Source organism: Pangasianodon hypophthalmus, chromosome 16 (genome assembly GCF_027358585.1).
Source record: "Pangasianodon hypophthalmus isolate fPanHyp1 chromosome 16, fPanHyp1.pri, whole genome shotgun sequence".
Lineage (NCBI taxonomy): Eukaryota > Metazoa > Chordata > Actinopteri > Siluriformes > Pangasiidae > Pangasianodon > Pangasianodon hypophthalmus.
Window position 1 is genome coordinate 16,830,172 of NC_069725.1, and position 18,104 is coordinate 16,848,275.

Consider the following 18,104-nt stretch of genomic DNA (forward strand, 5'->3'; position numbering starts at 1 on the left):
TAGTAGTTTAGAACCACCAGGACTCTTCCTAGAGCTGGCCATTCAAACTCAGTAACCAGTCTAGAAGGACATTGGTCCAGAAAGTGACCCAGAACCCAATGGCCGTGCAGAGCTGGGAGAACCTCAGAAATACTCAAATTCTCCATTCCTCAGGCAGGTCCCTGGTGGTTTAGTGGCTAAGGATACTGCGTTCTCACTTCTGTGGCCCTGGTTCAATTTTCTGGCAGGGAGCCAACCCAGCTTCTGGAAGTGTACTCTCAGTGCTGGGCCCAAGCCTGGATAAAATGGGTTACCTCAGGAAGGGCACCCAGCATAAAACCTGTGCCAAATCAAACATGCGGACCAATTATCCGCTGTACAGGAGCAGCCGAAAGAACAACTCCATCACTCAGGCCTTAATTTAGAGTGGCTAAACAGAAGCCATTCCTGAGTAAAATGCATATGGCAGGCACTTTAATGACCCTGAAAGCATGAGGTGCTTGAGGAAATCCAGACTTGAACCCCATTAAACATCTGTGGAGATACCTGAAGATGGCAGTTCAGACACTCCCAATCCAACCTGACTGAACTTTGAGAGGGAGGCTCTGTCAGGAAGAATTGGAGAAACTACCCAAATCCAGATATGCAAAGCTTGTAGAGACTTACCCAAGAAGACTCAAAGCTGTAACTGCTCCCAATAGAACTTAATAAAGGATCTGAATACGTATTTAAAGGAGAGATTTGTGTATAGATTGATGGCAAAAAGTACATTTAATACTTTTTTAAATTAAATTTATTAGACAATAAAATGTGCAAAAACTGAAGGGGTCTGAATACTTTGCAAACAACTGTATATATACACATTTTTGTTGGTAAGCAGAAAATAATACTCTGAAAACATTTTGTTAAAAACATTTATTGCCCCCCTCAAAACCACCCCAATTTTTTTTGTTTAACCAAGCATCTTTTTCCATTCAACCAAAATGTCCCCATTCTACATCCTTAGTTCATTAGTTACTTTGAGTAATTCATGTCCTCTCCAATGCAGACCTGATAGGATACAGTGATCATGACCAAAAAAAAAAACTACAGGAAAAAAGCATTGAATACTTGTTTATAAAACCTCTGGATTTGTGAAAACCTATAAAGACAGGGAAAGAGACTGAAAATAAGTCTTCATGTAAGTGTGTGGAGTGTTTACAGACCTGTCAGTTGACAGAGCAGTAGGATCTAAACCACTGATCACCTTCAAGCAAACATGAAACAAATCAGTACCAGCCTGTGCCATCCCAGAGAACAAACTCAACCCTATGCACAGGGTATATAGGTTACAGCTTTTAATGTATGTATTTACATATATTTAAATATATGTATTTACAAAACAAATAAAATCACAAATTATGTACTCACAGTTAATTATTTTTGTATAGAATTTAGAAATCCAAAGAACTCTACACCTAAGAAGACATGTGGTTTGTAGACTTAAAAATGAAAGAGTCCAAACTAACAAGCATTTCTTTTTATATTAAAAACTAATAATTTTGGGCCCAGCAAAGTGAAAGCACTGGCTGCTCTGACTGCTGTTTCAGCATGCTCTTGGACAATAACACTAATGTTAATGAAAACTACAAGCCAATGAAATCAATCTATTATGAAAAAATTTAAAGCTTTAAATCTGTACCATCATACTCAGCTTTTGACAGATCTGCCCAGCGTTCAGTGCAGAAGTGGTGAACCCTTGAATTTATCTTAAATTTAGAAAAGGCCATTTGGCAGTTTGGGAGTTATTACCAGGAGAAATGATTGATATATAACCTGGAGAAAGGATGCCTGGTCATACCATTTAGGTTGAGGTTTTGAAGGGCAATGTATGTGTTTTCATCCATTACTATACAGGTAAGGCATGAGAAATTATTTTAAAAGGGCAAATACTTAGGATTTGTTACAATGGCTGTGGGGGAAAACCTGTCTCTTTATTGGGAAAACTGTCTGTTTATTCCAATAAATGTTGTACGGACACACAAATCAAGTAACTCACTAAAATAGTAATTAATTAATTACTGTTCATCAGCACCTTTCCTTATTTTATGTATCTTTACATATATTTGCCCCGGCAGGTTATCAATCAGAATTGGTATAGGATATGTAAAAGAGGAAAATCAGTCACAAGTACTTAACTAAATTTGGAGAATGTCTCAAGTTTTAACAATAACAGTATTGAATAATAATGGCCCTTTTTAATTTAAGTGGAATTTCTCTTTAAACTCTTTAGTCCAAAGACTATTTCACAACTAAACATTCTGCACCCCATCTTCTTAACTATATTGGCCTGTTGTCTCTAGGCTGACTTAGCCCTTACAAGGGCCATAAGGCCATCCGTGCTCATGGACTTGGGACGCTCCAGAGGGAAGCCCAGTGCTCTGCTCCAAATCAGTTGAGCCAGCACCCCCAGGGCCCGAGACACTCCAAACAGCACTGTGTAGTAGTTCATCTCAGTCATGCTGTAATACTACACAAATGTACACAAACGTATTAGCAAAAAAAGTAGCACAGATAAAATGTATAGTACATTATATCTTGATAAACACAATCAATTAAAAATAGCAAGAAATAGTTTGCAATTAAGTTTGATATAACTGACTAAAGCAAAAAAAAGATTAAAGTAAAAAATAATACACCTCAGTATAAAAAATTTAATTTCTTGTAACTTACATACAATATCTGCAAACATGAGTGGATTGTTCTATAGAAGCAGTGCAAAACATGACTTAAAATACTTGTTTAAATCATGATTAAGTTTAACTTGAACTTTAAATATGAGTTACATTTAAGCACCACAGAATTTAGGTTTAATTTCTTCGTCAAGTCTTTGAAAACATTTTAATCATCTATTTAAAATTATGCTGTCCACAAATTCTGTTAATATCATACTGAATCACAAAATCTCTCCTCACTAAAGCAAAATCTTGCCATACCCTAAACATATGAGCGGGTTAAGTCACTTAAGTGTTAAATCTTTTTCTCCATTAAAAAAAAATCTGAATACAATTTTGAATCATTTTCTGCCTACCATGATTTTAAAGAGTGGTTATTTGAGTTACCATATCCTTCCTGTCAGTTCAAACTGGTCAGGCCATTCTCCTCTGACCTCTTTCAACAAGGCATTTCTGCCTGCAGAACTGCCACTGACTGAATGTTTGTTTTATGCACCACTCTGTGTAAACTCTAGAGACTGTTGCATGTGAAATTCCCAGGAGATCACCAGTGTCTAAAATACTCAAACCAGCCCATCTTGCATGAACAACCATGTCGCACTCAAACTCACTGAGGTCAATTTTCCCCCCAATCAGATGTTTGATGTGAGCATTAACTGAAGTTCTTGACCTGTATCGGCATCATTGTATGCATTGTGCTGTTGTCACATGATTGTTCCTATTCCTATTAAAGTGGCCAGTAAGTGTATATCTGCCTATATAAAATAGTTACATCAACTCATTACGTTAATGTTAAAGCAATGCCCATCATGCTATTCTTAACTTGTATACTACCTACCACCTTTCAAATTACTGACTGAAGGGAAGAAAAAAAAAAACATCAAATTTCAATCTAAACATCCCATACCAGACAATAATGAGATTAATATCATGTGTCGGTAATGCCTCACCTGCAGTAGTACTCCACTGTGGGCATCAACATTGGGCCAAGGGTTCTTGGCCTTGCCCTGTTCCAGCAGCACGTTGGGCACAATCTTGTAGAGCTGAGCCACCAACTTGAACATGGGGTCATTAGGAAGGTGTTTCAGGGCAAACTCTCGCTGGCATGTGTAGCGTGGGTCTGTCTTTCTCAGGACAGCATGTCCATAGCCAGGCACCACCTGGGATACGTACAAGAGAGGTTAGGCATAATAATGGGCTTCAGATTTCATTATTGAAGTCTTCAACCTCATTCATGAAAATTGTATCTTAGTGAAGACAACGAAAACATCTTTGGAAACATTCATAGTACCCCCTCTAAGTTACACAGTTTATATCACAATCTACTGCAGATATAGCATCTTAGATTAGCATCTAAAATAACACCATCACTTTCAGTCAACTGAGGACCATCTGATATCAACTGGCCAAGCGTACACAACACTGCATCTTCCATGACCTGTAATTAAAACATTCTTAGAAGGAAATATATACTTAACTCTAGAAATTTCATAAAAATGTGCAAAAATAATAGTCTTTCAAAAGATTGTTGACCTGCATAAGTAAGGTAATGAATATGAAGGAAAAAATTATAAAAGCCTTTGAAAATACCTTAAGTACTGACATGACCATAATAAATAAGCTACAAAGTCTGAACTTTTGCCTGGAAGAGGACATGTTTCCACCAGGCACAATAGAAGGATGGTGAGGGAGGTTAAAAACAAAGCCAAATATCATTTTTAGAATTCAGCAATTTTTTTAATGGTACAACCAGAGGAATAATTGATTCAACTACTTCAATAAAAAGTGGTTTGGAAGGATTGCACAAAAGACCTGCCTGAGAGAAACCCAGAAAATGCAGCACCTGGATTTAAGCAACTACAGTTGGAAATATAGCCACAAGCAGTGATCTGCTAGGTTGAGGCATCCTTCACAAATAGAGCTTTCATTGGCCAGCTCTTGCCAAGTTACCTTTATTTAAAATAATATAAAAATAAAAAAGAGAGAGTGAGAGAGAGTGAGAGAGAGTGAGAGCGAGACAGAGAGAACATTAATGGTGGTAGCTCAGTGCTAACCATGTGAAATGCCTGGCGAAAGCTGATGCCAACCATGTTTTTGAAGTAACCCAGTCATCATGATAAATCCATTGCAACACGAGCACACAGATGCAGTATACAAATTTTTAGCCCCATCAGACTTACAGTTCCTGAGAAATGCGCAATTGAACTTAAGCCCGCCCCCAATGACGACCACACCCCAAACATAGCAGACAGACTCAGAATCTTGTCGTTAATAAGCCTTTCGCGTTTCATACAAATCCATTTATTACTGTCATGAGTTGTAGCTGTTTGAGTAAATTAAGAATTGATTGGCATGTGGCGGCCATACTGTTTAGAAATCTCAACATGTTTTTGATATTTATTGAGGCTCAGATTCTGATGAGTAATTTGGGCAAAGATTTGTTTGCAAAAGTAGGTTTTGTAAATTGTAAATTGTGAGTAGGCAAGGCTAAATGCTCCACAAGGCATATTTTTGTGTTTTCAGCCAAAGAATCAGGAGGGAATAAAAAGAAGCTGCAATGTACAGCTTCATTTACCAGTGGGTCCCACAAGAAAATGCTAGTCTCTGGATAATACCTCAGTGTTAACCCTGTCAAATGCCTGCTGAAAGCTGATTGGCTCATGACGGCAATGCTTTTTAAGTAAACAGGTCTTCATCAAAACTCCATGTACAGATTAGTCAGATGAGACCCAAAATAGCGCCTCACATTAAGTGGAAAAAGGAGGTGCCGCCCAGTGAAGCACCACCCAGTGTTTGGATATGGTGATAGATTTAAAAAAAAAACAAAAAAAAAAAATCTCACACACAAACACACAAGCAAATCAAAATTCAAACAAACAAACAAAAAAACCCCGCCAAAGTGTAAACTAGTGACAAAATGTGCTCTTGAAGTTCTCACCCTGCCAGATTTTAGTGTATTCCAGATGTAATCTCTCATTTTTTCATCTGACACTTCACCACCAAGCTCCTTCTGGAGGGCTGTCAGCCACACAAGCACCTCCTGCAGGAAAAGACAAAAAGATAAAATGTTAATTCAAACATATATTTACAATTGCATGTGTGTGTGCACATAATTTAAGGCATAATTCAAATCCAGTTGTAATGCCAGCCAAAATTAATTTTTATTTTCTAAACTGGTCTAATTCTTCCATATTGAAAAACATCTTGAAAAAGCAACCCCCTCCCCCTTTTTTTTCTGCAATTTCACTCTCACACATTCATTTCACTCGGGCTAAAACTCAGCCAAAATAAAACACAAACACAATCCTGTTCACATTTTCACTGTCAATGAGATACATCTGTCAAACACTATGGTAAGAAATGACAAAATTGGTTTAACCTTGTAAAGGTGTATTTTGCATTGCCTGCGGTCAAATGTCCCCTCTGCTAAGCTATGCATAAAACTAAACAATATACATGTAAACGTGTTTGGTGTGGGACCTGACACATTATGGATGTATTATTAAACATTAAAACAATGGGTGATCATGGGCCTTCCCTACTGTCACCCTGTTGTCTGGAGATCGCGATGCCACAGCTATCCGTGGCTGTGAGTTATAGAGAGCAAAATTGGCCATGCTATCAGGGTGGCATATTATCTCTCCCCTGTCAATCACAAATACCCTAGCCAATCATGGGTGTCTGTGAGCTCACGCAAGTGGAAGCAGCATGAGCAGCAGTTTGGAAAGATGTGTTTGGCTGGCTTCACGTGTCTCAGAGGAAGCAAGTCACTTTCTCAGATTGGTAGCTGTCATATGATAGGAGAGACCTGACTGATGGGTGGGAATTAGCCAAGATTAAATTAGGGAGAAGGTCTGGGGGAGAGAAGGGGGAAAAACAACAAAAAAAAGAAAAAACAATGGATGATCAAAGAACCATTCTGACCACTTACAGAGTAATAGAGTTCTATTCAGGCTTGTACCTGGTTAGCGAGTCCATGCAGAGGTCCAGCCAGGCCGTTCATGGCTGCACTGAAGGCAAGATAAGGGTCAGATAGGGCACTGCCCACCAGGTGACTGGTGTGGGCACTGACATTACCACCTTCATGGTCACTGAATCAGAAGAGAAATATACATATGTAGTTTCCATTATTATACAGTTATCCAAAAATTTCTGTTCATTCTTTCAACATAAAAAAAAGAAAAGTATAATTAGGAGGTAACCGCACTCAGGTCCTCTTATTACCAAAAAAAAAAAAAATGTTCTTAATCGGTTTTAAGGCTAAACGTCCACTGCATGCGGTGCAAATATCTCCCTCCACTATATTCGCTAGTGCCTTGCCATCTGAGGGGCATGTCTGTTTACAATGCACGTGAATGAGCCTGACAATCATGAAATCATGGATTTCAAATAAATGATCTTATTTACATAGGAGTATTTTTATGAAGTAGACTTGTGATAAGATTCCTTTTGTCTATTTACAGCAGCTTCTAATGACACACATTCCCACTCTATTTATAAAAAAAAAAAAAAAAAACAAACAAAAAAAAAACAGTACTTATCTATAAAACTACCTCACATACAGACACACACACACACACAAACGGTTGCACTACGGACAAACAAAAACTCTTGCCTCTTTTGCACACTGCGTCCTCAAAAAGCTGCTAAGATTCCTCTTTTCAAGCTGCTAAACACTTTCTACATATTTTTACATATAACATCTATATTTTGTCTAATAGAGTCTATTCTATTTTATTTTTCTCTTTTATTCATCATATTCCTTTTATCATATTCGGCTTTTATTATATTCTGTTTTATTATATTCTGTTTTATGTATCACAGTTGCACTGGGGGACTAGGCACTAAGGAAAAACATTTCACTACATTAATACATCACATGTATGTAATGTATGTGACAAAAAAAGAACCTTGAACCTAAATATAGAGACGAAATGCTTAGATTGAGCTGCAACATGTATTGGAGAAAGAAGGTAGTTGTGGCAATTATTAATTAAAAAAACATTAGGTGGTAAAAGTACAGTCTGCACGGCTATGCGCACTATGAACATAAGTATAGACCCTGTATTCTTGTGATTAGTGCAAATGTATAGTGATGCACAGAAATGATAATTCCTGGCTGGAACCAGAATTGAGAGTCAAACATTACATTAAACAGACTGCACAATAAAGTTGACAATTCATTAATTAGTTATTTAGATGCAATAACAATTAACTAATTATTTAAATAGCTAATTAACTAACATCAGATAATCTGTCCCAGCATGAGAATACAACCCCTGGCAAAAATTATGGAATCACCACACTTAGAGGATGTTTAGCCAGCTTTTTTACTTTATAGCGAACAAACAAATCACAGATATGACACAAAAAAGGTTTTGTTCAATAGCTTAACATTCTGGCTTTGTGGAACATACATAAAAAAAATTACTGATTTTTTTTTATTAATGGCATGTCTTTTTCCAAATCAAGTAGAGGACAAAAGTATGGAATCACTCAATGTTGAAGAAAAAATTATGGAATCATCAACAAAAAAAAAAACACAATTAATACTTTGTTGCTCCTCCTCTGGCTTTTATTCTTTGAGGCATAGACCTCACTAATGAAAAACAATATTCCCCATCAATCTGGATCCAACTTTCTCAAATAGCAGTTGACAGATCAGCTTTGCAGGGTGGAGCCTTAACATGGACCAGTTTTTTTTTTACTTTCCACCATAAATTTTCAATTGGATTGCGATCCGGACTGTTTGCTGGCCATGTCATTAAGTTGATATGCCTTTCCTGAAAAAAAGCTTTAAAACTGTTTGCTCTGTGGCAAGATGCATGGTCATCCTAAAAAATTATTTAATCATCACCAAACCTATTTTCTATGGATGGAATGAGAAAATGTCCAAAATTTCACTGTACAACTGTGCATTGACTGTTGAGGTAATGACTGCCATCTCCCCTGGTCCTTTACCTGACATGCAACCCAATATCATAAATGAGTTGGGAAATTTGATTGATTCAGGCAGTCATCTTTATGTTTTTTTAAAACGGCACCAGACAAAAGTTCCAGCATCATCTCCTTGGCCAATGCAGATTCATGATTCATCACTGAATTTCACTTTCATCCAATCATCCACTCTCCATGATTGCTTCTCCTTAGTCCACTGTAACCTTGTTTTCTTCTGTTTCGGTGTTAGTGCTGGTTTTCTTTTGGCTTTTCTATATGTAAATCTCATTTCATTCAGCCGGTTTCTTACAGTTCTGTCACAAACATTGACTCCTGTTTCCGCCCATTTGTTTTTCATTTGTTTTGTTGTGCATTTTCTATTTTCAAGGCATAGTGCTTTGAGTTTTCTATCCTGATGCTTTGACATCTTCCTTAGTCTGCCTGTATATCTACCTTTCATAACCTTCCCATTAAGTTTATACTTGCAACAAATTTTAGACACAGCTGACTGGGAGCAACCAACTTCTCTGGCCACACTCCATGTTGAAATTCCTTGTTGAAGGAGTTTTATAATCCTTTCCATTGTTTCACCTGACAACTCATTGGAGCCATGTTTCCTTTCAATTAGCCAAGTCCAACAGCCCATTAAAGTGCGTAAGCACTCCCTTTTAACTGCTGACTTATTAGCATTTTTAGACTTGTCCCAGTATTTGTTTTAGAAATGGAAATTAAAAATTGATTCCATAATTTTTTCCTCAACATTGAGTGATTCCATAATTTTTTCCTCTACTTGATTTGGAAAAAGACATGCCATTAATAAAAGAAAATGTCCCTGAATTTTTTTTATGTATATTTCACAAACCAGAATGTTAAGCTATTGAACAAAACCTTTTTTGTGTCATATCTGTGATTTGTTTGTTTGCTATAAAGTAAAAAAGCTGGGTGAACATCCTCTAAGTGTGGTGATTCCATAATTTTTGCCAGGGGTTGTATTATCCGATGCTTATATCAACCAAATGAGAGACCCAAACTAATGCAAAGTGGTGGTGTTCTGTACATGTTTAGACTGGTCCTGCAATATATATGCCCTTATTTATTAATTTCTCACCAGACAAATTCAATCTAAAGGCAAAATAAACAGCCACTTGCTGTCTCACTAACTGCAACACTATAATGCTAAATTATTTTGCTTGCAGTCCAGCCAAACTCAGTAACTGAGCTAGAAGGGCCTTGCTCAGGGAGGTGACCAAGAACCCAATGGCCAAGCAGAGATGGGAGAACCTGAAGAACAACCATTTTAGAAATACTCCATAAAGGACACTGGGCATTAGGAAAAAGATTTTCTGGTATGACAAGGCAAACATTTAACCCCTTGGGGTGAACGCCAAGCAGTACATTGTCAAAAACCAGGAACTGCTCATCAAAGCTAATATGCTAATACCATCCCAAGGATGCAGCATGATGGAAACAGCATTACGCTATGGGGTGATTCTTAGCGGCAGGGACAGGGAGAATGGTCAGAATTGAGGGAAAGATGAATGCAAAGTGCAGACAACCTGGGGCACAGACTGGGGCAAGGTTCACATTCCAGCATGACAACAACCCAAAGCATATAGCCAAGACAGTGCAAGAGTGGCTTCGTCAGATCTCTCAAATGTGCTTGAGTGGAGCAAGCCAAAGCCCACACCCCATAGAACATTTGTGAAGACAACTCAAGATGGCTGTTCACAGATGCTCCTCATCCAATCTGATTGAACTTTAGAGGTTCTGCCAGGATCAGTGTGAAAAACTGTCCCACTCCAGGTGAGTAAAGCTTGTAGAGACTCACCCAAGAACACTTGAAGCTGTAACTGCTGCCTGTTGTGGTGGGGGCATGGGCAAGCATGGGTTTGTGAATGGAGGGCAGAGTCTGGAGAAGGTGCGGTATGGATGAGCATGTACCTGCGGGTAGTTCATTACTAAGTGCAGGGCTCCAAATGGCACCTGAAATGGTTGCCAATGCGCATTACATTTTCTTATTTTGCAACTAGTTTTTATCCTGACAGTCACCAGACAAAAATAAAATTCAACGCGGCTTACGGGATTGCAGTGGAATTAATACCATTCACAAAGTTGAACTTGCAAATTCTGCTGATGAATAAGAATGGCTTCATTGTGCCCCCATCCATAATCTAGGTACCCTTCAAAATGAATTGGGATGGACCCTTGTCAGGCCATTAAAATTGACCGCAGGAGGGCATTACTTTGTTAGTTTTAGTGGATTATGCAATGTAATACCCGGAAGCTTCGCCTCTTTGCAACATCTCAGCACGCAATGTTGCAGAAGCACTCTTCAAATAACCTCCCGAGTCAGAATACTGAAAGACATTCTGATTGACCAGGCATCAGAGAGAGAGAGAGAGAGAGAGAGAGAGAGAAATTTATTAGTTAGAGAGTGAAATTCACAGATTACTGCAGAAATCCAAAATGTAGAGTGAACAAGCAAGAGTATTAAGAATAATAAAAATAAACAAATGTTCAGTATATCCAATTTTATATTTTATAATTTTGTAAAGTGAGTATAGCCTTATATACACAAGTCTTCTGAGAAATGTGAAACTTTTCAGTGCAGTACTGTAGTATTAACAGTATATAGTATAAAGTGAATTAAGCCTTATATACACAAGGACTCTGAGTGATGTGAAAGTGTCAATGCAATACTGGACTATTAACCCAAGGAAGATGAATGATTAGTGTAATGTATGGTTCAAATGGTAGAAAACGTCAGGTATGGAACCATGGATGTGCAGCAGACTAGAGAGATTTCCAAGATGGCGGCGCACATGGACACAGCGGCTCTTTGCTCTTCTGTTTGGTGTTTTGTTTATGTGGTTTTTTCGTATTTGTTCTTTAATTTGTTGGTCGAGACTTGCAATGCAAATCTTGTCCGCGGTCGTGAGGACTTAATCGACTACGGATTTCAGTACAAGCTAACAGTTACACGTGATTTTCAGCGGACTCATAACATACCGGAGGATATAGCAAGATCCGTGGATTGTTGTCGGACCCAGCAGGTGACACAGGCAGCGGAGGGAGAGGAAACAAAAACGAGGATGCCGGGCAGGCCTACTTATTTGGCTACGTAAACAATCGTTTAAAGCCACCGCTTCTGAGCATCTTTCTCACCAACGCCAGATCTATAACGCACAAAATGGATGAGTTGGAGCTACAAATCACAGCAAATCATCTTGTTCGGGATTGCTGCGTGATGGTAATAACCAAAACCTAGCTTCACGCACTAATTCTCGATGCTGCGATTCAGCTAGCACGACGCACAATCCACCAGCAGGACAGAAACAAAGACTCGGGTAAGAGCAGAGGAGGGGGACTTTATATCTTTATGCACAATGATTGGTGTAACAACAGTAAAATCATAGACAGGTACTGCTCCCCTGACTTAGAAATGCTGACGGTTATTTGTAGACCATTTTATTTACCAAGAGAGCCACCAGCAGTAATAGTGACTGCTGTGTACATTCCACCAGATGCTAACGCTAGCGCAGCTCTCACTCAGTTACACACTACCGTAAATAAACACCAACAAACTCATCCAGAGGGAGTGTACATCATAGCGGGTGATTTTAATCAAATGGTCCTGAAAACAGTACTGCGTAAATTCACCCAATATGTTAAGTATGCTACTAGAGGGAAAAATACACTAGACCATGTGTATTCCAACATAAAGAATGCCTACAGGGCCACACCCCTCCCCCACCTAGGACAGTCAGATCACTGTTCACGGCTCCTTCTCCCAGCATACACCCCGCTGAGGAGGAAAACAAAGCTGGTCACAAAGATCATAAAAACTTGGCCTGAGAGAGCTCTATCTCAACTGCAGGACTGCTTTGAATGTACAGCCTGGGAGGTTTTTCAACAGCAGGATCTAAAGCAATACACAGAGACTGTACTGTTTTATATTAAAAACTACACGGACAATGTCACCGTCAACAAAAAGATTCGGATGTTTCCCAACCAGAAACCCTGGATGACAAGTGACACGCAGTCACTGCTCAAAGAACGCAACTCCGCCTTCAGGTCAGGTGACAAGGCTCTGTATAGTGCTTCTAGAGCCAGCCTGAGGAGAGGCATCAAACACGCCAAAGACACTTACAAAAGAAAAATTGAGGACCATCTCACAGACAAAAACCCAAGAAGAGTGTGGCAGAGAATTCAGAGCATCACCAATTACAAGAACAATAAACACAGCACCTTCTACGCTGATGCCTCACTGGCTGAGGAACCTAACCATTTCTTTGCCCGCTTTGAGGCCAATGGGCCCAACGCAAATTCAGTGCCACCACCAAACTCTAGCTCCTGCCATCTCACCCTACAGGAATGGGAGGTGAGACGAGTGGTCAAAACCATAAACACAAGAAAGGGCGCTGGTCCTGATGGAGTATTTGGCAAGGTACTCAAAGCCTGTGCCAACCAGCTCTTCACAAAGATCTTCAAACTCTCACTGACATCAGCCATCACCCACCCCACTTAAAATCTGCTACCATCATCCCTGTCCCTAAAAAAGACAGCCACCAACAGCCTGAACGACTACAGACCAGTTGCACTCACACCAGTACTTTGAGAGACTGGTTTCACAGCACATCAAATCCAGCCTTCCTTCCACCTGTAACCCACACCAATACAGAACAAATAGGTCTACAGAAGATACCATCACCATAGCCCTTCATACTGCACTAAACCACCTTGAATTCCAGGGAACCTATGTAAGAATGCTCTTCATAGACTACAGCTCAGTGTTCAATACGATTATCCCAGACATTCTAATCAGCAAATTAACTGATCTGGGCCCCTCTCGTTCCATCTGCACCTGGATAAAAGACTTCCTCACGAAACGCTCACAAACTGTTGGCTTGGACCCCACCTCTCCTCCACCATCACGCTCAGCACCAGTTCTCCACAAGGCTGCATATTGAGCCCACTACTCTACTCTTTGTACGCATATGACTGTACTCCCACTCATTCTACCAACACCATCATTAAATTTGCTGATAGACTTCTCTCAGGAGATGATGAAGTAGAGATGAAGTACAGAAACTGGATGTGTGGTGCTCTGATAACAACCTGACTCTAAACACCTCTAAAACTGGACTTCAGGAGGTGCAGTGTTGACCCAGCCCCACTCTACATCAATGGGGACTTTGTGGAAAGGGTCCACACCTTTAAATTCCTGGGAGTCCATATATCTGATGACCTCTCTTGGTCTGCTAACAGCTTAGCAAACATCAAAAAGGCACAGCAACAGCTGCACTTCCTCAGAGTGCTCAGGAAAAACAACCTGGAGTGCAAGCTGCTGGTGGCCTTTTACTGCTCCACCATTGAGAGCGTGCTAGTATACAGCATTTCAGTGTGGTACTCCAGCAGTGCAGCAGACAAGAGGGCCCTCCAAAGGATAATCAACACAGCCCAACAAATCACTGGCTGCTCACTACCCTCCCTGGAAGACATTACCTGCTCCTGCTATCTCACTAGGGCCAAAAACATCATCAAGCACACATCACACCCAGGCCACCACCTGTTTGATCTCCTGCCCTCAGGCAGGCAGCACAGATCCTTAAGAAAAAGGACGACTCGCTTTCAGGACAGTTTTTTCCCCAAATGCTATCAGGACTATAAACTCACAAATGCACTAAATGTAAATTGTCAATGTACAATACTACCTCTGATCACTGTGTCCAACTACAGTGACTTATTTCATCAATCTCTACTTTTGTCTATACTTGCTGTTTATATCATATGTAGAACATCAATGTGCAATAATGGTCACTTTATTTATCACGACTCTAAACTCTCAATGCACTAAATGTAGAATGTAAATGTGCAATTACTATCTCTGGTCACTTATTCCATTTCAATCCGTACTTCTGTGTGTCTCTACTAAACTGTTTACACCAATGTAGACGGTAATGTGCAATACTATCACTGGTCACTTTTCAGAATGTTCTTAATGTTCAATGTGCAACATTATGACTTAGTCACTTGCTGTATATACTTTATGCTGTATACTTGCTATACATACATACATATATGCTATACAGTATACTCACTTTATAGTCTATTTATTGTCTAATGTTATATATTTGTTTTTATAACACTAATCAGAAGCAGTGTTCCTAATTTTGTTGTATACAGAGATATACAATGACAATAAAGGCTTTCATTTCATTTAGCTGGGATCAACAGAGAGACCACAGTTGTTCAGTTGTACAGTGCAATAATACAATGAGTAACATCAGCCGAACTGAATAACTCTTTTATTGAAGGTGCTCTGCTGTTTGACCAAGAGGGTGTGGAGGGGATCCGATACATTTTCAAGGTTCTTTATTTGTCACATACTTTACATATATGTGATGTATTAATGTAGTGAAATGTTTTTCCTTAGTGCCTAGTCCCACAGTGCAACTGTGACACACAAAACAGAATATAATAAAACAGAATATAATAAAAGCCAAATATAATAAATAAAATAAAAACAAAATAGAATAGACTCTATTAGACAAAATATAGATGTTATATGTAAAAATATGTAGAAAGTGTTTAGCAGCTTGAAAAGAGGAATCTCAGCAGCTTTTTGAGGACGTAGTGTGCAAAAGAGGCAAGAGTTTTTGTTTGTCCGTAGTGCAACCGATTGTGTACGTGTGTCTGTGTGTGAGGTAGTTAATATGCAGACTTCAAGTGTCCTCATTCAGTAGCTGGATTGCCTGAGGAGAGAAACTCCTCCTGAGTCTCTCTGTGTTCGTTCTCAGGGTCCGGTAGCGTTTCCCTGATGGGAGCACTGAGAAGAGACTGTTTCCATGGTGGTGAGAGTCTTTTACGATCCTCCTGGCCCTGGTCCTGCATCGTGATGCAGGGGACAGAAGTCCTGATGGTCTCCTGGACACTTTGGACAGTACATTCCGGTCATTGGCCGTGGTGCCTCCGAACCAGGTGGTGATGTTTCCGATGAGAAAACTCTCCACAGCCCCAGTGTAGAAAGCCTTCAGCACCCTGTGAGAGACCCTGAACCTGGCCAGATGTCAGAGATGGTAGAGACGCTGGTGCACTCCTGTCAACAAGCTAGCTGTGTGTGTGTGTAGTCCATGACAGGTCTTCTGTGAGATGGACCCCAAGGTATTTGAAGCTGCTCACCGTCTCGGCCATGGCCCCATTGATCAGCAGCGGGCTGTAGTTCCTCATCTGCTTCTTCCCATAGTCAACCATCTCCTTAGTCGTGGTGAAGAGATTGTTAGTTGTTGGTAATGAGGCCTACAACCACTGTGTCGTCGGCGAACTGTGCTGTGTGTGGCCGTGCAGTCACCGGTGTAGAGGGAGTACAGCATGGGGCTGAAGACGCAGCCCTGAGGAGCTCCAGTGCTGAGGGTGAGCGTGGAGGAGGTGTTGTTTGACCACCTGAGGGCATCAGGTCAGGAAGTCCAGGATCCAGATCCAGTGGCAGATGGAGGAGTTCAGTCCCAGGTCCTGGAGCTTTTTGCAGAGGTGTGAGGGGACTACGGTGTTAAAGGCGAAGCTGTAATCCACAAACAGCATTCGCACATAGTTCCCTTTCTTCTGGTCCAGGTGAATAATAGTTTTCCAGGATGGATAATAGTTTGCTTAGTGTCCTCCTTTCCACAACTACCACAAAAGGGTGTCTAGGGGGCATACCAGGACAGAGCCAGCCCTTTTTGTCAATTTGTCAAGCTTCCTTGCTTCTCCGGCTTTAACGTTACCTTGTCAGCATTTTGCTGCAAGCAAGACAGCCCCATCTAACTGGCAGAGGAGGAGGTGTCACAGTTACACAGTCACAATGATAGTCTAGGTGTCATGGAATAACCTAGTCATAAATTCAAAGTGTTTGAAGTTCTTTATACTAACATATGCAGCCACAAAAAAATAAGTCTACTCAATCAATTCTGCTAATTATTATTTACAGACCCCATGCAGGGCCATATTCTGAATGCCTTTGTGAATTTGCAAATTTCAATTCAAGGTCTTAGTCATAATATAAGCACCTTGCCACGCTACTGTGTCAAACGTACGTTGACGTAAGCTACTGCACAGAGTTTTATCAATAATCTCCCACAGTTATCAACTAATGATTGGATTACCGTCTGACCCCAGAGAACTTGATCAGGCAACTGAATACTTAGAGTCAAAGTTCTGCTAAACTCTAGATAATGCAGCTCCACTTAAAAGAAAAATAATTAGAGAGAAAAAAACCAGCACCTTGGTATAATGATCACACATGCACCTTACAACAGACCACTCAAAAATTAGACCATAAATGGAGGCAAACTAAATTGGTAGTATTTCAAACAGCTTGGAAGGAGAGGCTCCAGAGCTATAGAAAGTCTCTTAGTGCTGCTAGATCAACATATCTCTCCATCCTAATAGAAAATAACAGAAATTATCCTAGATTCTTATTTTATACTGTAACAAAATTAAATAGGAATAAGACTACCACAGAAACATGCACACCATATGTATCAGCAATGACTTCATGATTTTTTTTTTTCCAATGGCAAAATTGAAAATATCAGGCAAAAAATTCAGACTATAAATTTAAAACCAGAAAAATTCATAACTAACTCTGTAAATAATAATATAACCATATAAGATCAGAATGTTAGATTAGAATGTTTTACTTCCCTTCCAGAGACTGAACTAATTTCACTAATTTCCTCATCAAAATCATCGACTTGTATACTAGATCCCTTACAGAAGCCTCACTGGCTGAGGAAGCAAACAAACCTCTTCTAATAAATAATCAATTCCCTTCCCTTAGCACTGGCTATGTACCTAAATCTTTTAAACTAGCAGTCATCAACCCCTTGATTAAAAAACCTGACCTCGACCCCTGTCAGTTATCCAACTATAAGGCTAATATCAAACCAGCAGTTATGCTCATACCTACATACGAGTAACATTCATGAAATGTATCAGGTAGGATTTAGGCCTCATCATAGCACAGAGACGGTGCTGGATAAAGTGGTAAATGACTGGTAAACTACTACTGGCCTCCGATCACGGTTGTGTCTCCGTGCTTGTGTTGCTTGACCTTAGTGCAGCTTTTGATACCATTGATCATACTATTCTCCTCGATAGACTAGAAAATGCTGTTGGCGTTAAGGGAATGGCCCTCTCCTGGCTCAGGTCTTATTTGACAGATCTATATCAGTCTGTAGATGTAAATGGTGACTTCTGGTCTTTTATGATCTGCCACACCTACTTCGATCAAAAGGAGCAAGCTATTTGTTGGTACCTCAAATAGTGAAGACTACAACAGGGGGCAGAGCTTTCCCTTACAAGGCCCCACAGTTATGTAACAGACTTCCATTTAGTCTTTAGGACTCTGACACAGTCTCAGTGTTTAAGTCTAGGCTGAAAAGATATTAGTTTAGTCAAGCATTTGCAAATATATTTTTTTTTCCTTAGGTAAAG

At 39.8% G+C, this 18,104-nt stretch overlaps 1 protein-coding gene across 1 annotated transcript in view; it reads right to left on the reverse strand.

The window, feature by feature from the left end:
• Positions 1 to 879: 879 nt before the first annotated feature.
• The window catches only part of cs (citrate synthase), a 56,316-nt gene continuing 39,091 nt past the window's right edge, over positions 880 to 18,104 (reverse strand). Inside the window, exons 8-11 of the mRNA XM_026921164.3 lie at positions 6,655 to 6,784; positions 5,632 to 5,733; positions 3,644 to 3,853; positions 880 to 2,488 (exon numbers count right to left, since the gene is read on the reverse strand). Coding sequence (XP_026776965.1) covers positions 2,318 to 2,488; positions 3,644 to 3,853; positions 5,632 to 5,733; positions 6,655 to 6,784 — 613 coding nt within the window. The 3' untranslated portion in view covers positions 880 to 2,317. The remainder of the gene's footprint in view (positions 2,489 to 3,643; positions 3,854 to 5,631; positions 5,734 to 6,654; positions 6,785 to 18,104) is intronic.